Below are 24571 nucleotides of genomic sequence, written 5' to 3' on the forward strand. Positions count from 1 at the left end.
TAGAGGAAGCCTACCTATTGAAACTGGAAAGTATTTTAATTGTGCTGCTCTGCCTCAGGTGGTGGTTTGGAGCTGCTGGATTTGGCATCTTATTATGTAACCTTGAATCTTGTCAACATAACTAGAATGATAACAGGAAACAAGGGTTACCGTACCGTACCTATCAGAAAATATTTTCAGAAATTGAAACTGGAATCATCTGTAACAGAAAGTTTAATTTTGGTAATACATTCATTTTTATTGCAGAGATTCTTCCAAGGCAGGATAGCTATAGTTTGGACCATCTTTCAAGATCTCTCTTTGTATTTTAGACCAGTTTGTCATATAATTATCTTTAAAACAATGCATCATTTTGTCCCATAAGATATATTCCGAAGTATTTGACTGGATATGTAGTGGTTGGTGACTTCTGTTTCAGTATACCTGAAGACGTGTACATGTACACAAAAGCTTATACCCAGAATAAAACGTTATTGGTCATGAAGTCCAAGTGCCACTGGACTCAAACTTTGTTTTACTGCTTCAGACCAACATGACTACCCACTTAGATAACTTAGATAACTTTATGTATCTGAGTTATCCACACGTCATTTATACCTTATTACTTTATTTTCTTTTAAATAAACCTTTGTTGTTCATCTCCATCTGTGTATTGTTTGGTCAAAAATCTAAGAAACCGTGGTCTCTGTTTACCTTTCGTATAATGCAGCAGTCTAGGTTTGCAAATAAGAGACCGGGGGGGGGGGGGGGGGAATTGATTTCATGCTACCAATCTTTGTTTTAAAGCTTGTGTCCCCCTTTTTATTTGTGGGCAATTGGGTATAAAGCATCTTTAGGAGAGGCCAGAGTAGGGAACTGGATATTCTTCAGTTCACAAGGCAGTTGTCTCAGAGCCTTTCCCCACACAGCCACTACAATTGCCAACCTCCAGGTGGTAGCTGGAGATCTCCTGCTACCTGGAAAAAATGGACACTCCAGTTCACCTGGAGAAAATGGACACTTTGGAAGGTGGACTCTGTAGCAATTCTACCCCTTTGAAGTCCCTCCCCCCATACCCCATCTTCCTCAAGCTTCACCCCCCCCCCCCCCAAATCTCCAGGTATTTTCCAGCCTAGAGTTGGCAACCCTAGCTGTGTGGGATGCCTGAGTTAATTGTGAAGCCCTCCAAATGTTTAATTTACTTTATGAATACTTATCATTTTAGTTTGAAGCTTTATATAGAAAAAAATGGGAGGCACAGCAGTCTGTTAATGAGCAAAACTAACACCTGGTTCACAAATGCAGGAGGATGAGGCAATAGAGAATTGAGGTGATAGAATGGACTGCACCATTTAATACATAAAGTGGAGGATCATAGAAACTTCCCCTATATGCAAAATTCCCTACAAACAAACAAACAAACAAAGAACCACATCAAGCAAAGATAGAAAGTAGAATCTTTCACCATGCCATGTTAATTTTTTATTTGTTGGGAGGGGGGTTGTTTTTTATGCAAAAGAACTCTCAAGAGCTAGAATCTACCACTTGTACTCTTCAGTGGTTCAGTTCAGTTAATTCTGTCACCTCAAGGCACTGTCACCCACATTGTCCTGCATGGGTGAACCTTGCCTAACTCTTTAAGAGCTAAAGGAGTATTTGAAGTTGATTAACTTCCCTTTCCATTCAGGTCGTTGATTAACTGTCCTTTCCTTTCAGTTTCTGGTTACTAGCAAATTTAAAATAAATGTGTATTTGTGTTTTCCTCTTGATGGGTTATGGTGACACATCTAACCAAGTAGGTTTGGCTGTCTTTGACACAGGTCTTAATGAAAGATATTGCTACTCCCATACCAGCAGAAGATGTGAAAAAAGTGATTCGAAAATGTCTGGAGAAAGCAGCCTTGATCAATTACACTCGGCTTACGGATTATGCAAAAATAGAAGGTTAGTGCTGTGATCGGCTACGGTCGTGGCTGTAAAAGCTATTGGCGCCTATTAACTGAATATATGTAGAGAGCAGTCTTTTCTCTTTCCTCTGCAAAACCTGCACCACAGCAAGGGGAAATATCTCATTAGAATCTCAGCTGGTGAACTACTGAGCTTTTTCCTATTCATTGCTTTAATATACCTCCTGGGACCATGCTTGAATGAATGATCTAGTCTTTGTGCAGCAGTTGTCCTTTGTCCTGTATTTTCAGAGAACTTTCATATATTGCAAAAACTGGGCCAAAGCAGCCCATTCTGGAAAGGGAACTCTTGACCAGTTCTGACATTTGAACTGAGTTGTTCCCCATATAAACAAGCTGTTCCTGGTATTTTCAGGCCAGAGCAACAGAAGGCCTAAGCATTAATTATGGCACTTGTTGGCCTCTATTTCCCAATACTTCATAAAATGTATCATAAAATCTCTGCAATAGATGCCTTCTCATGTGAAACAGCATACTGCTCACTTTCAGTCCTAAGTGAGGGTGGGGTAAATTGTTTAGTCCCCCACATTTCCTTTTTTGTATGTGTAACATTTAGTCTTTGAGAGTGGTTGTTTTCTTTATTTAAATAGCTAGCTAAAAGCACGATTAAAAGTATTTATCACAATATTTGTAAATCTGTTAAAAGTGCTATTATATGCCAGTAAAGCTTCTCTGTAAAGTGCTACAGCAATGTAAGATTTTAAGATGTTCACATAATGGAATGAATGGTTATATTCTGGGCGAAATTCATCAAGCACCGCAGGTAGACTAATATCTTTGTTTTCAGTGAAGATAGTATGCAAGCCAGAGACGGATTGCATCCTATACTTACATTTTTGCCAGATTTTCTATATCATAGTGGGACATGAGAACATTTGGATTCTCTGGTGGTCTGGGGTAGAGCAGCCTGACCTCATGGGGAGAGACTGCCCCACCCCAGGTCCACTGAGAAGGGAGTGTCAAGGTAAGTGAAACGAACCTTCCATCCTGTCTTCATAATCACTGACGATAATTTACTAGGCTGCAGCTTTGAGTTCAGTTTTTTTGTTTTTTTAAAATGGGCATGACCACCTCTGATGACCAAAATGCAACAAAGTCAAATAATCATGCAGGTAGAAGAAAAAGAGTTTCCCAGTTTTAGTAGTAAAAATAAAAATGAAGTATTAGATGAAAGAAAATGATTGTTTATCCTCCTGCTGCATGCTTTAGTGTTTTGTTTTGTTTTTTGCTATAACTTATTCTCAATATGACAATATGACTTTAAAAATTTAGCTCCTCTGCTAAAAATAAGGGAAAAGGAGACGGCTGGTGTGTTTAGGAGTTGGTTTTCAACTTATTTTATCTCTTGTCAAGATTGCCGACAAACATGAGTTAACCAGTCTCCTGAGTGATTAACCAAAAAAGCCATCTCATTACCATAGCAACCAATATTATATCATGGGAATAACAACATGAAAGCACCTTAGTAACCAGTTTGTCATAATTAATTAAGATATCATGTTGTGTTTAAATGAAGGGGGATGTATGTAGCTCGTTTAGAAAATGAGAAAGATACCTTTTCACCTCCTATGAGCCTCGTATGTAGACTTTCAGTATGGTGCTCTTGCTGTTCAATTATCTTGAGTTTTTAACAAACTTGTTTGGAATAATTGGTATAAAAATAGAAACTTTTGAAAAAGAAGTTTCCAAAGCTGTCTTGAAAGTCAGCAAAGTAATCTCGGTGTGAAACTGCATGTTTACAGGTGAAATCAACATATTCTCCTTATACACTGAATTAAAAAGAATAACAGCAGTCATCTTAAATAAGGTAGCATTTCCATGGATCAAAAAAGAGCTATACTTCTCGCTAGAAAATCCCTAGCCACATAACATTTTTGTCTGTACAGCATATAATTTGTTCTTCAGCATTTGTAACCTATCAAGGGACTGTGTTTCAAACAGAACCATTCCAACCTTTTAACATTCTAATAATTATTTTTAAAGGCAGTTTGACTTCTATACTGACACTCCCATAAAGATTGCCATATACAACTGTTTGCAAAGCTGTTTTTGTTTGTTTATTATGCCACTCCTGTGATTTAAATGATTGCAGTGAAAATGCAGATTTATTGGTGAGTTATTTTTTAGCCTTATCACCTAAAATTACTGTTGTTCCTTTTATCTTCACAAAAGCACTGATAGTTTAGGAATATAATCTTGCCACTATAATTGTTCCAATAAACATCCAAAACTGTTTGAAACTTTGAGTTTCTCCTGTACTCATACAACACTAGTATAAATATGTACTTTTAACTAAACTCCCCATAGGCACTAAAATGGAATCTCATCTGTCCACAAACATATGTGATTATAACTTGTTCCTAGGACTTTGTGTATTTTCTAAAGTTATGAAAGCAGAGACTATAACTACAGTCCTAAGAACACTTTTATGGGAGTAAAATGGGACTTACTTCTGAGTGGACCTGTTTAAAATAGCAATCTGTGTGAAGAGCATCACAGTGGGTTTAGAGTTGGTCATCCTAATGACCTCGTATTTTTTGGAAAGCATTTTTCTGGTCCTTATGTTAAGTCCTAAACTCAGTAGGCTTTAAACAGTACTAAATATTGCATATTTCAATTGAGTTTCTTTTTTATAGTATTTATAATGTATTAATATATCCCTACATTTGTAAGAAAAAATTTCTCTAGGTAGTGAATTCATTTAAATATTTGTTTTGGCCATGAAACAATATGTGATTAGTAACTTGAAAGAAATGTAGTTTCAATATTACTAGGAGACTTTATTTCATAGCCTGCTTTAATAAAAAGTTATCACAAAAATTATCCCAGTGTTCCATGTGCAAAACAATAACCCCTATTGGATAACAGCATCAAAAAAACTGAGATCATGGCATCTGGCCCCATCACTCCTTGGCAAATAGAAGGGGAAGACATGGAAGGAGTGACAGACTTCACATTCCTGGGATCCAAGATCACTGCAGATGGTGACTGTAGCCATGAAATTAAAAGACATTTGCTCCTTGGGAGGATAGCTGTGGTGAACCTGGGCACCATAATAAAAAATAGAGACATCACCCTGCCAATAAAAGCAGGGTCTGTATAGTCAAAGCAATGGTATCCACAGTAGTAATATATGGCTGTGAGAGGTGAACCATAAGGAAGGCTGAGCGCAGAATAGATGCTTTTGAGCTGTGGTGCTGGAGAAGAACCTTGGACTGCAAGAAGATCAAATCAGTCAGTCCTAAGGGAAATCAACCCTGACTGTTCCCTGAAAGGTCAGATGCTTAAACTGAAGCACAAATACTTTGGCCACCAAATGAGAAGGGAGCACTCACTGGAGAAGATCCTGATGCTGGGAAAGGCAGAAGGCAAAAGAAGAAGGGGACGGCAAAAGATGAGATGGCTGGACAGTGTTACTGATGTACCTAACACAAATTTGAGGAGACAGGAGAGCCTGGTGTGACTTGGTCCATGGGGTCGCAAAGAGTCAGAATCGACTGTGTGACTGAACAATTATTATCACATTAACTATGCTGTTTGGAGGCTGAAGTATGTGTTAGGTTCCTTTTTGACTGATTGCAAGTAATGTATGCAATTTTTTTTTTACTTTACCAGAATGTACTTTTATGTACTCAGGTTGCTGTAAATTATAGTTTGATTTGCACTGATGAAAGTATACTAATGATATTTCTGATTGTTTTCTTGTCCTTTCTCTCATAATTAAGCAGCAAACGAAAAGGATCCAGGTGACTGATGTTTTAATTGCATGCATGTTCCAAAGCGACTTGTGTATGTGCATGTATTTTACAGATCTAAGCACTGGGGGGTGGGGGGTGGGATTATGTCACAGTTGAAGCTGACTAACGTGGACCTGGGAGATTGCTTCTACTAGCAAAAGCATTCTGGTTTTAGTGTTTTTAGTGAAGAGACTGTGTAGATTCTGGAGTTCAGTTTCTAAAGGATTGTCGATTGCATATTAAAAAAAAAACGATCATGGTTTGAAAGCAAGTGTTTTATTTTCCAAGTGAAAAATTAAAGGGTTGCTGCAGCGGCTGCAAATCTAAATTTTGCCCTGTGGAAATCAGGCTCTTTGTGAGCATTTGCTTGTAGGCAAAAATGTTTAATTTTTACATAATTGTGTGTTCAGTTTAGTCTGCAGGAACTGAAAAAAATTGCATTGTGTGTAATAGTTGGATAATGAGAAAAATGTGTGTCGGATGACTAATTTAGTATCCAGGAAAGCTGGCATCAGGTCTTTGCTGCTTTGAAAAGACATGGTTTGGTTTCAGTTTCCAAAGGAAGGGAAAAATTTGTTCCCTGCATAACCACAGGGAAAGGTTTTCAAGTCCAGAGACATGAGAGTAGGCAGAGGCCACACAGCCGCAATCCACCTGTCCAAGATGAGCGCACAGCTTGCTTGTTTATGGGTTGGTGGGGAGTGGCCTAGAGCTCCATTTTCTCTTTCCATTCCAACGTCTTGAACTTTATCTCCAAGGTTCAAGAAGTGGACGGTTGCCAGGGAATACATTAGTAGTCACCATGTCATCCTTAGGCGCTATGTTGGAGATCACTGGAGAATCGCAAATATATTTTATATATATTTCATATATTCTAGTCATATATTCTAGAACTGTGCTGGTAATTTTATTCTTTTTTCTCAAAGAGAACACCCGAGTTACTCTTACTGTTGTGGTAGGGGTTGGTCCGGTTCTATACGCAGGAGTGGCCAACGGTAGCTCTCCAGATGTTTTTTGCCTACAACTCCCATCAGCCCCAGCCAGCATGGCCAATGGCTGGGGCTAATGGGAGTTGTAGGCAAAAAAAATCTGGAAAGCTACCATTGGCCACCCCTGCTATACAGCATAGTGAAGTGGGGGGGGGGGGGATTCATATACAGGAAGGAGAAAGGGAGTGTCTTGCTGTCATAGAATACTTTCTTTGCTGCTTTAGAAGAAAACAGCTACACAGATGGAAAGTGTAGGAGTGCACACCATTTCCAAAGAAATTAGAGGTTTGAGTAATAACAGGGCACTACAGCAGGAAGGAGAGGTAGCTTTACTAGTGCTCACCTTCTTTTCCCAAAAGGATTTATGCAGGGCTTTTTTTTGTAGAAAAAGCCCAGCGGGGACTCATATGCATATTAGGTCACCCCCCCTGATGGCACCATTGTTTCACACAGGGATATTTTGTAGAAAAGGCTCAGCAAGAACTCATTTGCATATTAGCCCACACCCCCTAACACCAAGCCAGCAGGAACTGCGTTCCTGTGCATTCCTGCTCAGAAAAAGCCCTGGATTTATGAATGCTTCCTACCATTTGCAATGGGTGCACACAAAGGCATTGGAAATAAGGCTTGGAGTACAGTTCATCCCTTGTGAGAGCCTGTAGGACTGTTCTGGGATGCAGGGCCAGCCCGGCCACTAGGCAAAATAGGCAACTGCCTAGGGTGCTGGCCCGTGGGGTGTGCCAAATTGGGTGCCCCCCACATGACTCCATGAGGTCAGGCGCTGCCACCGCCAGCCCGGCTTTCCTTCCTCTTTACGCTTTGCAACACAGCCCTGGGCTGCACCTGCACAAAAGTGGCAGAGCCGTCAGCAGCGCCAAAGCCTGTGGTGAAGCGTGCGCATGCACATTTCCCCTGTTGCGTAGTGAGAGGAGCCAAGCTAGGGCTGAGCAGAGCAGTCCCACCCACCAGGTGAAGGAGCTCATGCCTCCCACCAATGCCTGCCTTGTTCAGCTACCTTGCCCCTGCACGGCACAAACAGCAACTCAGCAGTGTCTGGGTGGGTGGGTGGGGGGGACTGCTGGCTGGAGTGGACACCAGGGAGCAGGGCCAGGACCAAGGCAAGGGCTCCTGGGTCTGCTGCCAGGCAAAATGACCCTACCCACCAGAGGGGGAGGAGAAGCCAAGGGCACTGTTGCATCAGAGGGTGGTACATGCTGCTCCGGGGGTGGCGTGGGGGTGTCCGCAGCTCTGCATCCCCTCGACCGGCACCCCAGGTTACAGCAACCTTCCTTTTTGCCCTTGCACCTGTGCAGCCTGCAATCTGGGTTTCGAGCCCCAATCCAGATCTTTGAGCTGCTGCCCTTGGCCCTCCCCTCCCTCCCCCCCCCCCCGGAGATCCCAGTGGGTGCAGCAACACGCTGAGAAGAGTAGAGACTGAACTTGAAAAGCACACTAGGGGAAAAAACCCGTTCTTTAAAACAACTGTGGAAAGGGAGAAAGGAAACCTGGAGTCAGCCCTAGTGTAGTGTGGGGACTTCTGCCTGGGACTGGATCTTGGAGAGTGGCTCCTAGCAGGGATCGACATGATATCATTTGGGAGCATCATTTTTACAGGAGGCAAGATGGGGGCTTCCCAAAACCCTGCCTTCTAGGCATTCTCTTGCCTGCGCTTCAGGATTGGCATTGTCTCTGTGATTACCTTCCCTCCCTGCGGGCACCACACTCTTGCCTCAGCCCATTTCCTCTGAGGGGAGTAGTTGTCTCCTAAAGATTCCAACTCTTCCTCTAGCCCTTTTGTGCTAAGAGACTGGTTACGATCATATCATTTGAAATGAGCATTACAACCGCTCCCCTTCCTCCTCACCTTGTCCTGTTTTTTTTAGAGATGAAGTGAATCTGTGGAATGCCTCCAGAATCCACATCCGACCTCCCCCTCCTCCCAAACTTCTTGCAAGTCTTCTTCCTGGATATCATCTATAGTACTGAAATCTCAAACCTTCTTTCTGTTTTATGCTCTTGATTGTAAAGTTAGGAAGAGTAATCTATACTACAGTCCTGAGAGCTGCACCCTTTTAAGTCAATAGAAGTCAGTGTGCTTAGAGGGGTTTAACGTTGTTTAGGATTGCACTGCTAAATTGCAAGTAGAGGTTGCTTATGGAGTGAATGAGTAACTGAAAATTGTGTTCCCTTTCTTCTTTATATGACTATTTCTGTTAACCGGCACTTCAATAACAGAATCATGCAGAAAAACCTTCACTTAGTCTTTTCTGCTGAGGTAGAAGGCATTTTACATTGGGAGCGGATATGACACCTGACAAACTCACTAAAGCTGTGTGGAAATGACCTGCACTGGTATAGTGTCCTTTCATCTACTAGTTCTGTAGCAGCCTTTGTACCAACACAGTGTATGTACACTTCTGCCTCTAAAACACTTTGATTATATTGGTTTGCTAATTTCCATAGCTTTTAGTAAAAAATTGAGCCTGAATAAACTGTTCTTTAGTTGCAAGAGGCTTCAAAGCATGAACTAATTACCGTATTTTTCGGACCATAAGACGCACTTCCCCCCCCCAAAAAAAGTGGGGGGGGGAGTGTGTGTGTCTTATGGTCCGAAGGTACGTACCTTCGGGGGGGGGGGGAATCTGCTGCCTCTTCCTCCGATCCGGCGCTTCCCCCGCGCCTGCCTGCCTGGCTCCATCTTCTTCAGGCATGCGCTGGGATCGCTCCACGTGGCCCCAGCGCTTCGCAAGCGCCGGCTGTGCAGGGGGCAGCATGCTTCCTCCTTGCCTGTGTGCCTAGCTTCAGCTGCGATGTTTAAAGCAAGTGCTGGGATTGCTCCCTCCCCCCTCCGATCCCAGCGCTTGCTTTAAACATCACAGCTGAAGGCAGGCACACAGGCAAAGAGGAAGCACGCTGCCCCCTGCGCAGCCGGCGCTTGTGAAGTGCTGGGGCCACGTGGAGCGATCCCAGCGCTTGCCTGAAGAAGATGGAGCCAGGCAGGCAGGTGCGGGGAAAGCGCCGGGATCGGAGGAAGAGGCAGCGGATCGCCCCCCAGGAGGAAGGTGCGTCCTATCCTCCTGAGCGCCTTATGGTGCGAAAAATACGGTAATCTTCTGACATCACTGCACTTATGCTTCTCCCTCCGAATACAGGTTTTCAGTTCTCCCAATAGCTGTTCCTTTTGTTACACCCTTCAGTGTATATTTCCAATGAAAGTGATTATTGATTCAAGTGTTGTGCTTTTCATGCTTCCCGCAATTAGTTTTTGAAAATTGGTTATTAGAGCTTGGGGGGGGGGGAGTGTGCGCCAAAAGTTAGCGTCGCCTAGGGCACCAGATAGTCTAGCGCCAGCCCTGCTGGAATGAAAAAGATTTGTTTTGTACTGCAAGTGGATAAAAGCTTTGGATTTTAAAACAGTCGATGTAGTCACAGGATAGATACGATGGCTCCGATACTATGCTCTTTTGAGGTACGGAAAACTCTTGCAAAAATATAGGTAAGAAATGTCAGTCCAAGTAACATATGCCTGAGCACTTGAAGCCCTTCTACATGCTAATTTTGCATGTGCATGTTTTTTAACATTTAAAAATGGTACATCCATATTCAAAATCCTGCTCTGCTGCCAGTCTTACTGGATACTTATGAGGAAGTTTTTTTCACTCTTCACCAAATCTGTCTTACACAATTGTCAGGAAAATTAAGCAAGGTAAGACTTTTCAAGTGTTTTGTACAATGATGGACAGTATACAGATGCTGATCTTCAGGCTTCTGTGCAGTCCTGTGTTGAGATGGTGCATAAGCAGGCCTACTGCAGAGAAGATCTTCCTAGCTTAGAACTCCATTGGGGCTCCTTTACCTCTTGGAGCTGTTGCAACACATTTTCCCGCCTAAATGGCCATGTTCTCCAAGGAAGCAGCTGCTCCTTTCCTCAGTTCCTTCTTTTCTGCCATTGGAGTAGGTCTGCTAGCTCTTTTCTTGCCGTTTGATTATCATTGCTCTGTTCTAAGTGCTTATCTGAGGTATATTTTTCTGCCCTTCAGTACCTCAGATAAAGCAAAAAGGGGATTCCAAAAAACAAAAGGAAAAAAAAAAATAAAGTCAGGCTGAAAAGTCCACAGTTGGCTCTCTTTAAATTTATCCTTGAATCTTCCCCACATCCGTTACGGTGAGGAGTTGAACTCATTTGGCTAACACGGTTTAAAAAGGACTTTTAAATAAATATACCCAGTAAAATGGCAGGATGATCCAAACCAGCGATCACAAGCTGTGCTTGCTTTGTTTGGGTAAAGAACACAGTGTGACAGCATGCAAGTCGTATCAGCAATTCATGCCAAAGGCACAAAGTAATAGAGCTTCAAAACTCAAAGCCATGCTCTGGGAGAAAGCCTTATCCTCCACTGACTTTCCATCTCAATCTGTGGCCTCTGTTGAGTACACTTCAAAACTTCTTTTTATGGCATGGATCAGGCTGGTCTAGGGTTGCCAAGTCCCTCATGGCCTTTGGTGGGGGACTTTTTCCATGTGTACGTAGCAATGACTTCACTCGCAAGTACCATAGAGTTTCCCTCCCAAATGGCTAGAGCGTCCAGGAAAACAATAGAGTTTTCCCAGAAGCTCCTAAAGTGATATCGTGACATCAGGAGGGGGTCCCTCCAGCTCATTGAGTATAACTTTCCTCTCCCTCCAGCTCATTGAGTATAACTTGGCTTTGGGCAGTGGCTCCCCCTCTACCAGCTCAATGGTGCAGTCAGTGTCTCAGTGAGGGGGCAGTTCATCTGCCTCTTGAGCATCAAACACCTGGTGTAAGTCTTGATATTCGGGGGGGCAAGCTGGGCACCTCGACCTTAGTAACACAGAGTTTCTTCAGTTGGGGAGGTGGGTGTGGGTTCCACTTCTTGTTCCGACGGTGGCTATCGCACACCAGGTCCAGAAAGTAGATCGCACTCCTGCTCCATTGAACAAGTGGATCGTGGTCAGCCAGCCACTCCAGACTGAGGACAGCTTGGAACTTGGCGGCTGGGGCAATGATGAAGGTGCTCCCAATGCTCTCCCACCTCCAGAGCGCATACTTCGGTCCACATGCTGCACGGTTCTTCCTTCATTGGACTCCCGTCCATCTGCTCAAATACATATGATTCTTTTTAGGTTAAAACAATTTTGTTGATAGCATATGGTAATAAATCTATTTCTTACATCTTTAATAACTTCTTTTATTTATCCCATATATTACTTTCTACCCATCCCTCCCCCCGTTACTTGACCCCCGCCGGTGTTATTTACTTAAAATGCTAATATTTAAAGGTACCCTTAACTATTAAAACAAAAAATTATATTCTTCTTCTTTCTAAAACTTAATCATTATCAAAAATTATCCAATGTCCTTTAATTTTCCACTCTTTTTATACATATCTTCTAAACTTTTTCCACTCCGTCTTAAAAACTTCTAAATCATAGTCTCTTAATGTTCTTGTTAATTTGTCCATTTCACTCCATGTCATAACTTTTATAATCAAATCCCATTTCTCTGGTATTTTTTCTTCCTTCCACAACTGCGTATATAATGTCCTAGCAGCTGAAAGCAAGTACCAAATTACAGTTCTATCTTCTTTTGGAAATTTTTCCATTTGTAATCCCAACAGAAAAGTCTCTGCAACTTTCTTAAATTCATATCCCAAGATCTTAGAAATTTCTTGCTGAATCATCTGCCAATACTTTTTTGCTCTTTCACAAGTCCACCACATATGGTAGAAAGAACCTTCATGTTTTTTACATTTCCAACATCTGTCTGGCATCTTATTGTTCATCTTTGCCAATTTTTAGGAGTAATGTACCATCTATACATCATTTTAAAACAGTTCTCTTTAATACTATGACACGTCGAAAGCTTCATAGAATTCTTCCACAAGTATTCCCAAGTTTCCATCTGTATTTCTTTATTTACATTAATTGCCCATTTAATCATTTGAGATTTCACTACTTCATCTTCCGTAGACCATTTTAAAAGTAATTTATATATTTTTGAAATTAATTTTTCATTATCTCCAAGCAGAACTTTTTCCATTTCTCTTTGTTTTTTTCTTATTCCTTCAGTTTTGATATCATTCTCCACCAAACTCTTTATTTGTTGCATTTGAAACCAATCATATTTATTATTCAACTTTTCAGCAGTTTTCTATTCTATTTTGCCACTTTGTATTTTTAATAATTGATTATATGACAACCACTTTTCTTCACTTATCTCAGCCGTTATTTTTATTTCTTCAGCTGGCACTATCCATAACGGTCTTCTCTCATCTCCATATTTCTTATATTTCATCCATGTATTTAGCAAATTATTTCTTATATAATGGTGAGAGAAAAAAACGTCCATCTTCTTTTTTCCATAATACAAATACGCGTGCCAGCCAAATTTATTTCCGTGACCTTCCAGCACTAAGAGTTTTTAGTTTAACAGTGTTATCCATTCTTTTATCCACACTAAACAAACTGCTTCCTGATATAATTTTAAATTCGGTAGTTGAAATCCACCTCTCTTTTTTGCATCTGTCAAAATTTTCATTTTGATCCTTGGTTTCTTCCCAGCCCACACAAATTCTGAAATTTTTCTTCACCATTTATCAAATTGTTTACTATCTTTCACAATGGGAATAGTTTGAAACAAATACATTATTCTTGGTAGAATATTCATTTTAATTGCAGCTATTCTACCCAGCAATGACACATTAAGTTTATGCCATTTTAACATATCTTCATCCATTTTACGCCATAACCTCTCATAATTATTTTTAAAGAGATCAATATTCTTCATTGTTATCTCCACACCCAAATATTTTAGCTTGGAGGTAATGTCACAGCCCGTTGGTCTCTGCAATTCTTGTTGCTTATTTATTTGCATATTTTTACATCAAAGTTTTGATTTTTCTTTATTAATACATAGTCCCGCCAACTCCCCATATTCTTGTATTTTGGCTAACAACAAAGGTGTGACTTGTATGTGGTTTTCATTTATAAACATTATATCATCTGCAAATGCTCTGTATTTGTAAGTAAATCCTTTTATTTTTAATTCTATTTCTTTATCTTCTTGGATCTGCATCAGTAATATTTCAAGAGTCAATATAAACAGCAGTGGAGAAAGTGGACAACCTTGTCTTGTACCTTTAGTAATTATAATATCTTCTGTAAGATCAGCATTTATACATAACCTTGCACGTTGTTCAGTATATATTGCTTTTATCATTCTTATAAAGCTTTCTCCCAGCTCCACTTACTGCAAACATAAAATCCCAATTTAAATTGTCTGGTAGGATATAGTTTTATTAAGCAAACAAGCAAACAAACAAATAATAAAAAAGAAACAAATACATCCAAAACAACAATAAGCGAAAAGATAATAAAACACAATAGAACACAATAGGGAATCCACAACAATACAATTGAAAAGAAAAACCACTACAACTACAAACTCATTCACACTAAGGAATGGAGAGGATCAATAAACTTCTGTTACTCCAAATCAACACCTTTACTTTTTACCCAATTATATATGGGATCCCATTCCTCCTGGCATTTTTGCACATTGCCATCTCTTAATCTTATGGACATTAAATCAGATTCTGCGGCATCTAACAGTTTGGTAATGAATTCCTCTCTGTTGGGGATTTTATTGGTCTTCCAATACTTGGCATAAAGTATTCTGGCAACAGTAACTATGTATAGTAGTAGCTTTAGTTTTGTCGTAGGAAAGTTTTGTCTACAAATATTCAAGAGGTATAGTTCTGGTACATGACTAATTTTTATTTTCAAGATTTTTTGTGCCCAAATATTGACTTGGGCCCAGTATTTTCTGGCATCTTCACATTGCCACCAAATATGAAACAAGGATCCTTTAATTTCTCAACACTTCCAACATCTGTTTGAATATGTGGGATATATTCTAGCCAGTCTATCTGGAGTGAGGTACCATCTGTATACCATTTTATACAGGTTTTCTTTAAAATCTGCTGGTTTTATTAATTTCAAATTCTGTTTCCATAGTTTTTCCCACTCAACCAAGTCCATGTTAAATCCAAAGTCTTTCAACCAGTGGATCCATGATTCTTTTACAGTCTCATCTTGCATCTTAATTTGGAGCAGCCAATCATAAACCTTGGAGATAATCTTCTGCTTGGCCTCTAAAATAAGGTCCAATTCAATTGGTTTATTCGAAAATCCTTTTTCTTTATCCTTTTGAAATCTTGATTTAAGCTGACATTGTACCCACCAACTCAGCTTGGAAAGTTCTTCCTGGATCAGGGCGTTCTGGTCGTCCAACAAATAGCCATAGTTTTGTTGATTGTCCCAATTATACAAATTAGGGTGGGTCAAAGCTTCTATTGGAGATATCCACTTTGGAGTATAAGAATAATGCACTTTAATTTCCAGCCAGGTCCTGTATAGGGATCTTCTTATTTCATGTCTAAGAAAACGGCCGGATCTGTTAGGAGTATGATACCACATATAATTATGCCAGCCTTCCCCCAGACCAGCACCTTCCATGGCCAATAGTCTCTTGTTACTCAACATACACCAATCTCTTAACCACGCAATACAGCAGGCCTTATAGTATAGGTTCCATTCAGGAAGAGCCAGACCGCCTCTTAATTTACTGTCCTGTAAAACTTTCAATTTTATTCTGGCTTTCTTACCCTGCCAGATAAACGTCTTGGTCATGCAGTTAAGTTGCTGGAAAAATAACTTGGGTAAAATAAAAATCCCAATTTAAATTGTCAAATGCTTTCTCTGCGTCCACAAAGAATAATGCTACTTCTTTTTCTGGATGTCTTTCATAATATTCCACAATATTTACAACAGTTCTGATATTGTCTCTTATATACCTTTTGGGAAGAAACCCTGCTTGATCTTCCTTTATAAAATTTATCAAATGTTGTTTAAGCCGTTCTGCCAAGACTCTTGAATATATTTTATAGTCATTGTTTAATAGCGAAATTGGTCTGTAATTTTTTACATGTTCATCAACTTCTGCAATTTCGGTATTAACTCATCTTTAAAGGTTTTAAAATATTTTGCTGTATATCCATTTGGCCCAGGAGCCTTTCCATTTTTCATTGCATTAATTGCTGCTTCAATTTCTATTTTTTATTTTCTATTTTCTATTAATAATTTTATTTTCTCTCTTTTTCTTCAGTTGCCAAGCCAAATACTTTCCAGGTTTATTTGCTCCCTCAAAAGATTTCTGCTGCAGTCTTTTCAAATTCCATTCCAATTCTTTATTTAACAAATGTCTCATTTGCATTTGTAATATTGTAATTTCCCTTATAATTTTCTTTTTCCCTGGCCTTATTCTCAACTCCCCTTTTTTCTTTATTTCATTTTGAATGTCCAACAACTGTTTTTCTTTTGCTCTCTTATCTTTATTATAGGCATCCCAGACTGTCTGAAATTCTATATCCTCTTTGTCATTCATTTGAAAGAAAGCTTTAGTTTAATTTTCTAGGTATGTCACTATTTCTTTATTCTGTAGTAAATCTTCATTCAATCTCCATCTTCTCAACTTCTTAGACAATTTTGTAATCCACATTATGGCGTTATGGTCGGCCCCAATTTTAGGTAAAATCTCTATTTTCCTTGTTATAAGACCTAAATCTTTAGTGCCCCACAACATGTCAATTCTGGAAAAAAAATTATGCCTTGCTAAAAAAAAAAAAAAAGTATAGTCCCGCACTTTAGGGTTGAATTTCTTCCATATGTCCTCCAAATTTTCTTGTTTGACCAATTCAAAAAAAGACTTTGACAATTTTCCTTCTTTATTATTATTTTTTCTCCCAGACCTATCCAATGAGTTCTTAATTGTTCCATTAAAGTCTCCCATTATCAAAACTTGGTCATAAGTCAGTTCATCAAGTTGTTGTATAATGTCTTTTTAAAAAGCATCCTTTTCACCATTAGGCGCATACAGTCCCAATAACGTTGTTTTTTTTCATTTAATAATATTTCTACTATTACAAATCTTCCATCTTTATCTTTAAACACTAATTTTGGCTCCAATTCTTGTTTAATATAAAAAATCACTCCCCTTTTCTTCTGTTCAGTCAATGAAAAAAATTCTAACCCCAATTATTCCATAAAAATTTGTAATCCTTTTGTTTAATGTGCACTTCTTGTAAACAAACTATATTACAATTTTGTTTTTTAATCCGATGAAACGTTGCCCTTCTTTTTTGTGGTGAATTTAGTCCATTTACATTCCAAGACAATAATTTGTAATCCATCATGGTGCAAATTCTTTATGTTCTTCATAAAACCTACGCAGTTCCTGTGCATTTGTAATTGTGATTCTTTTCCCCTGAAGTTCATAGCTCAAACCTTCAGGTATTATCCATCTAAACCTCATTTCATTATCCCGTAATTTTTCTGTCAGTTTTTATATGTTCTATCATTTATTACTTGCCTTGGCAACTCCTTCATAATTCTTACTCTGCTGCCTTCCACTATCAATGTCTTTTCAAAGTTTTTGTTCATTATCTTTCCCACCATTTCTTTTGTAATGTATCTTATGACAACATCTCTTGGTAAATTATTTTTCTTGGCATAGAGTGAGTTCACTCTATAAATATAGTCATACAAATTTTTAGTCTCTTCAGGATCTTCCTCTAAAAATTCTGTAATCATTTTTATTATATGTTCTTTCAAGTCACCATCTCCCTTTTCAGGTACTCCCCTCAGATGTATCTGAGTCTCCATCAATTTGCAGTCATGGATTGTCACTTTTTCTTGTATTTTCAACAAGGTAGAGTACTTTCATTCTCCCTTCGACCTCCTGCACTTTCTTAGATGTTTCCTCTGTCTCCTTTCTGAGATCTTCCATATCTTTTTTAATCTATTCTATAATTTCTTTTTTTGATGCAGTTATCATCTCTTTCATGCCTTTCATCATTCTAGCCTCCATTGCCTCTAATTGATCCCGCATTTTCTCCAATTAAGTAGCCCTTGTAGGGGTTTGCTTGTGTTCTGACATTTAAAAACATCGAAAATTTTGATCTCACCAATTTCAAATTTGACTATCAGGTTCAAAAGCTTGCTTTCTACAACAAGCCTAATTTCGCCATCCTCAGAGCTTTCCAGACCGAGATATTAATTTTTAAAAATTTTTAATCCTTCAAAATGGCGGTCGCGACTTTTTGCTTCTCTCTGAACATTTTTTCCCTTTTTCTTTTAAAGGCTTCTTAAGTCCATTATAAACAATGTTTCCAATAATATTTATCTTCTTGTCATCATCTCAATTAATTCCAACAATTTTTAATGTCCCAAACACTTTAAAAACATTATTTTAATTTTGACCTCCTTGCAATGGCCGCCGATGTTTCTCAATGGTATTATAATCCTAGAGTAGGCTTTTCATCCGCTACTTCCTGCTTTACTTGCCACGAAATCTCATTTTCACTGGTAAAGAGATCTCACGATATTTGACGTACTTATATATGCTGCAGGTCTGTGACGATGGTGCTCTTTTTTCAAAACCGCAAGTAGACAAAGCAATAAATTCCTTTCCACTTTTTAGCACTGTCCTTTAAATTTACAAAGTCCAAATTTCACCTCTTCCTCCCTTATTTTTCCAAGCTTTCTAAATTTCCATTTCCCACCTTCTGAATTTATTCTGCTTAGCTGTAAATAGTCCCAGAATGAAGGATAGTAATCTGTACCTTTTCTGCCAATTATCCAGATCCACACTGGTCTTGTGTAGCTTTAGATGTTTAACAAAGTCCAAGAAGATTAGGATTCTGTCGAGCTTATGTCAAATAAATGACTCTGAGAAATTCTGCAGATGATGAAAATGCAACTCTTCTCCGGAGACCCCTCAAAGCCTCAAAGGAGCCCCCCCCCCCGGGACTCCCTTTTAGCCAAGGTAAATCTCCTCAAAGTTTGCTGTGCATATCTTGGACTAATCTCTAACTGAGAAAAGTAGGCAGTAGGAAGCATTAGGACTAAAGACTGTACCCCTTCAAACACATAGGATTCTTGAAGGGGTGTAGTCTTTAGTCCTAATGCTTCCACCAAGCTAGGGGACAGCAAGTCTTTAGAGCATCCAGAGTCCAGTAGGGCCCGGATGCAGGAAAACTGTTTCATGACAGGATTTACTAGGGTTATGGGTACATAGTACAAAGTCCCGGATAATCTCACCCGTAGTGGCATGGCCATGGCTTTGACCTGCTGTTGCACGCTCCTCACAGCAGGTCGTGGTCGTTTCCTGGCAGCTGGGCATCTCTGTGCTCCTCCTCGGACTCCTCTGGGGTCGGCTCCCGGAACTGCAGCACTGCCAACTTGGCCTTAGCCACCAGAGCGCCCAAGCCTCCAGTCTTTTTCACCTCTTGCTTTATGGGTGTGGAGGTCCTCGACTCCCTTGGTTTACTAGGGCACTCGCTGGCAATGTGATTCTCCCCCACACACACACATTTGAAGCACAGCTTGGCTTTAGCTCTGCGGTTGCGCTCCTCTCTGGAGAGCTGCTCTGGGGCTCTCTTGGGCAGGCTAGGCCTGGGAGTCTTTCCCCAAGCTTCTTTCATTGCCCCCCCCCTTGTTTCTTGTGGAGGGCGATCATCTTGTTGCGGTCCTCTATCTCGCAAGCCAGCTGGGTCCACCCAACTAAGTCTTGCGGTTCCCCCAATTTAAGGCCTCCCCATAAATGTTGAAGTTCAAGCCCCTTTTGAACTGCTCGATTCTGGACTTCTGGTTTCGGTGACCTGACCGAAGGAGCGACTTGGACCGGCTCTTCTAGAGCCGCTCCTTAATCATGCAGTCGAGGGGTCTCTCCCTTCAAGAGACTCGACTCTGGGACCCAGAAAGGGTCTCGGAAGGCGGACAGCTCAAGCTGAGGGTTGGGATTGACAGCGGCGGCTATCTCTCAAGCCCGGCTTGCTGTGAGCCTCATTACTCCAATCACCATTTTTAAATGGCATCAGGGTTGACTGCCGGACCTCTTCTTTCTCTTTCATCAAGTGTTTCTGCATGTGCTAAATAAATTGTATCATCGCTATGAAGATTGTAAGTCTCCTTTTTCTACTAATATCAAGTCCTGAAGTACTATTTGTCTAACCAGGGGGACTGGAGAGTCGGGAGTGAAGCAGAGTACGGACAGAGGCAAAGGCAGCGAGAAATGGGAGGGGGATATAACTCCCCCTTTCTCTTTGGAGACCTCCAAAAGCTCCTGCCTAACCTGGTGTCTTCTTTAATGTTATCCTGGGAAATATGAATCACACCAGTCTTTAAAGATAGAAAAGGCTTGATGGCTGAATTGAATTGACCTGTCTTAAACTTTTTTCTGTTAGGAAGATCTTGCTGCTGGAAAGTTGCTTGCAAGCATATGTGCATGAGAAGGACAGTTGGTGCAAGAAGGCACAGTTGTCAATGACTATTATAAAGAACTGGATTCCATAGGACAGATAAAGTGTTATATAAACTTTTGATACTTTGGAAGATAAAAGAAAAGGAAGGAGTTTGAAGTTTATGCTGGAGTATCCTGAATAAGTCTTTGTGGGTCCTAAATAGACACTTAAACTCTCATTGGATTTGTACAGTGGATTATAAAATGCAGTTATATTGTTGATTGATGGAAGAATAGCTGTGAAAGCTTCTAAGTAGATTATAAATTCTTGATGGTGGATATTATGGATATGACCCTTTAATTTCGGTTCTATTTTTATATGGTCTGAGTATTTTTTTTTTCTTTTTTTACCTTTTTTCATTTATTTTTCTCCATTTTTCTTCTTTTCTTCACCCTCTGTGGAGTTTCCATTTCTTCATTTTCATTTTGGGACCATCTGGATTATTTTATTTTTATCTTTCTTTTTTTCTGGGCTATTTTTAATTTCTGATTTTACCTGTGGATTATACAAATGGGGCATCCAGCCTTGAATTACAATTTATAGCTTGGAGCAGTTGGATGAACTTGTTAGGACTTGGACTCCATTGAACTATTTGCTTTGAAAAAGACATCACAGTGAATTGTCTCTGTTTCAGTGAGTTGAACTGTTTTGACTAGGTGATACGAAAGATTGTTGTGGTAAAAAGGCTTTGTTTAATATAAGTCTTATCGCTGTTTGGGGCTTGTCAAATTGTTGATAGAAGCAAGAAGGTTGTTTTTTTGAAACAAACTATTATCTTTGTATAATATTGATACTGTCTGATAGAGACTAGTTCAACTAATATAATTAGGAACAGTGTTTTCCAAAACAGGCTACTGAAAAGGCAGTGCAAAAATTTGTGGCTGTGAGTGCAAATATACTAATAAGGATGGAAAATAAAGCTGCTACTGGCTTAAAAGAGACAATAAAAAAAAGATAATCGAGAAGGTAAACCACCAATCCCCTCACCCAGCTCTTCATCTGGTCTAGGGAAGTTTACAAACATGCAGGGGGACATGAAAGAGATGCAAAATACTCTACTAACTACCATAGCACAGCTGACTGGTAAAGTAGACAACATAGGAGAGCAGATGGCAGAAATCAAACAAGAGCTTCAAGAGAACAGAAAACAGACAGCAGAGACCAATAAAGCTTTAAAGGTCCTAGATGCACAGGTGACTAACAACACAAAAAAGGTGGAACAGCTGGAAAAAGAACAGAAAGTATATGATAGTAGACTCCTACAGCTAGAGATAGATAGAGCAGCTTACATGCTGAGGTTTCAAAATGTACCAGATGAAAAAACTGAAGATTTACAGAAAATATTAAGTGAAGCCTTGGCAGAAGTCTTACAGGTGACACCTAAAAGGATGGAAGAAGAGTTTGATCAAGTTAAGCAAGTACCATCAAGTTTCACGAGATGGAATAAACTGCCCATAATGGCATCAATTATCTCTATTTGAATGGACTTAATTCTCCTATAAAAAGGAGGAAGACCTTTTGATATCTAACAAAACTGGAAATGGATATAATTTGCTTACAAGAAACTCATATTTTGGCTAAAGACCAACATTTTTTGAAAATAAGAAACTTGGCAATTTGTTTATAGCAACAGATACATATAAAAAGAAAAGGGGATCGGCAATATATGTTTAGGACAAATTTAATCCACAGCATGGCCCAGTGCCTTGCCTTGTTGGTGGCAAAGCAAGTAGTTGTAGGCGAAAAGGAAGATGGACCAACGCGTCATCCATAGAGAGAGGATCTGTGGAGTTTGTCCATCTGCTGCCAAAAGTCCTAGTAGAGGCTTGTGGTTGGTGACTATGTCAAAGTAGTGGCCATAGACATAGTCGTGGAATTTTTTAATACCGGCCATGACAGCCAGAGCCTCCTTGTCTATCTGTGCATAATTGTACTCAGCAGATGATAAAGTTCTTGAATAGTATGTGATGGGAGCTTCCCGCCCATCTGACAATTTGTGGCTCAGGACAGCCCCGATGCCATACAGTGGAGCATCACACGCTAGGACCAGCAGCTTCCTTTTGTCATAGTGGATGAACACAGTCCAATGAAAGTAGGTCTTTAACAGCAGAGAATGCTTGTTTTTCCCTCAGGCCCCATCTCCAAAGGTGCTTGGTCTCCAGAAGCTGGTGTAGCGGTTCAGCCAGAGAGGTTTTGTGTGGCAAAAAGGAGTGATAGAAGTTATGGAGTCCAAGGAATGACTGGAGCTCCTTCTTGGAGGTTGGTGAAGATGTGCTGCAAATTGCCGTCACCTTGGCTGCTGTAAGATGGATGCCAGCTGCATCGATTAGGAATCCCAGGAATTCCACTTGTTGAATGCCGAAATGGCACTTCTCGTGTTACACTTTCAGGTTGACCTTTTGTAGTCTCTGCATGTCCTCTTGGAGGCATTCCATCAGTTCAGTTGAGGAGCTTCCCTGCTTGATTTAATTGGCACCCTGACCTTTTGGCTTTTGGACATTGACTTCTAATTCCTGTTTGTGATTCTGCATTGGTGACTTGGCTCCTGCTTGACTTCCTGGACTTTGATCTTGGACTGGCTTTGGACTCTTGCCTGCCTGCAGCCTGAGAACGTGACAGATTGCTTCCACCCACACACTCACTCCACAAGATGGAAGAGGAGGCAAGCGAAGGCTCTGGGCAGCTAGCAGCCTTGCTCACTCAGGTACAGCACCTCACTCAAATGGTGGCTCACTTGCAACAGCAGCAGCAAGCCACTGTCGCTGCCCCACCCAAGTGCCCGGTGCTTCCCCCAGAGAAGATTAAGAAGAAGAAGAATTGCTGATTTATATCCCGCCCTTCTTCCTGAATCAGAGACTCAGAGCGGCTTACAATCTCCTATGTCTTCTCCCCTCACAACAGACACCCTGTGAGGTGGGTGGGGCTGGAGAGGGCTCTCACAGCAGCTGCCCTTTCAAGGACAACCTCTGCCAGAGCTATGGCTGACCCAAGGCCATTCCAGCAGGTGCAAGTGGAGGAGTGGGGAATCAAACCTGGTTCTCCCAGATAAGAGTCCGCACACTTAACCACTACACCAAACTGGCTCTCACTGGGAAGGTGAAGGAGTTTCCTGCATTCCTGGCACAGTGCAAACTGTATATTGAATTACATGCCAGAGACTTCCCCAACAACAAGGTATGCTTCATTGTCAGCCTCTTAAAGGGGCAGACAGGTAAATGGGCTACCCCCTTGCTTCTAGCCCCACTGACCCTGCTGACTGACTACCAGGACTTTCTGGATCATATGGCGGTAGCCTTTGCTAACACCCAGCAAGCAGCCACCGACGATCAGAAGATCCGGATCCTGAAGCAGGATAGGGACTCGGTTTCCCAGTACTCCACCGAGTTCAAGCTTCTGGCTCAAGACCTGGCCTGGAATGAGGCTGTCCTCATGGACCAGTATACGGAGGGGTTGACTGACAAAGTCCTTGATGAGCTAGCACGAGTAGACCAACTGGCCACACTGCAAGGCCTAATCACGCTGTGTCTCCACATTGATGGCTGCCTGGAAAACTGCCACCAAGTGCGAAGCAGCGCCTATCCCTCTCAGCTGCCCCGCCACCTAGCGACGGTGACAACCCCGATGCACACCAGTCCTGAGACTGATGACCCCGAGTCCATGCAACTCAGGGCTGCACGGCTGCAGCTCACCCCCGAGGAAAAAGCACGGCGCCACTCACAGAATCTCTGCCTGTACTGTGGAGGGGCAGGGCACTTCTCCTCCGGCTGTCCCACTAAGCGTACCCAGCCCAGTACCATGCCACTGCCGCCAGTAAAAGATCAGCCCCAAGTCTGAGTGGACCCCCCGACTTGGGGCATCTAGCCGGGTCTCCTGAACCCTATGTTACCAGCCAGGGCCTGTTCCTCGTACCAGTCACACTCGGCTTGCCAGACGGGCGCTGGCTGTTCGTCTACACCATGGTCAACTTCAGGGCCACCCGTTGCTTTGTCGACGTGGCCTTTGTGAAGCAACACCAGATCCCAGTGCAGGACAAAGACACCCTGACTCTGGTCAAAGCCATTGACGGGCACCTCCTCCGCTCCGGTGACCCAGGAGACCCACCTGGTCACACTCCAGATCCATCACGAGCAAGTACAATTTAATGTTGCTCACATGCCCTGCTTTCCCCTCATTCTGGGACTCTCCCGGCTCATAAAGTACAACCCCCTCATGGACTGGGCACAGGGAAAGCTGAACTTCAAGGACCCTTGTCCTCACCAGGCCCGGTTGGCCACCCTGGCTGTTAGTCCTCTACTTCCCTCGGCCTACACAGACTTTGCCGATGTCTTTGAGGAAAAGGGGCCGACCAGCTCCCCCCGCACCGGCCTTATGACTGTGCCATTTGGTACCAGGTCACCCCTACCCATGGGCCGGCTCTACTCCATGTCCAAACCGGAGCTAGCAGCCCTGCAGGACTTCCTCGCCAAAAACCTGGAATGGGGTTTCATCCCGCCATCCACGCCCCACTGTCCGCCCCT

General features: G+C 41.3%; 1 protein-coding gene across 2 annotated transcripts in view; it reads left to right on the forward strand.

Moving 5' to 3' along the window:
* CADPS2 (calcium dependent secretion activator 2) overlaps window positions 1-24571 on the forward strand; it is a 644998-nt gene that overhangs the window by 427740 nt on the left and 192687 nt on the right. For both annotated transcript variants that reach the window (XM_060244821.1, XM_060244822.1), the window contains exon 16: window positions 1800-1923. In XM_060244821.1, coding sequence (XP_060100804.1) covers window positions 1800-1923 — 124 coding nt within the window. The remainder of the gene's footprint in view (window positions 1-1799; window positions 1924-24571) is intronic.

This window comes from Heteronotia binoei, chromosome 8, assembly GCF_032191835.1.
Source record: "Heteronotia binoei isolate CCM8104 ecotype False Entrance Well chromosome 8, APGP_CSIRO_Hbin_v1, whole genome shotgun sequence".
Classification (NCBI taxonomy): Eukaryota; Metazoa; Chordata; class Lepidosauria; order Squamata; family Gekkonidae; genus Heteronotia; species Heteronotia binoei.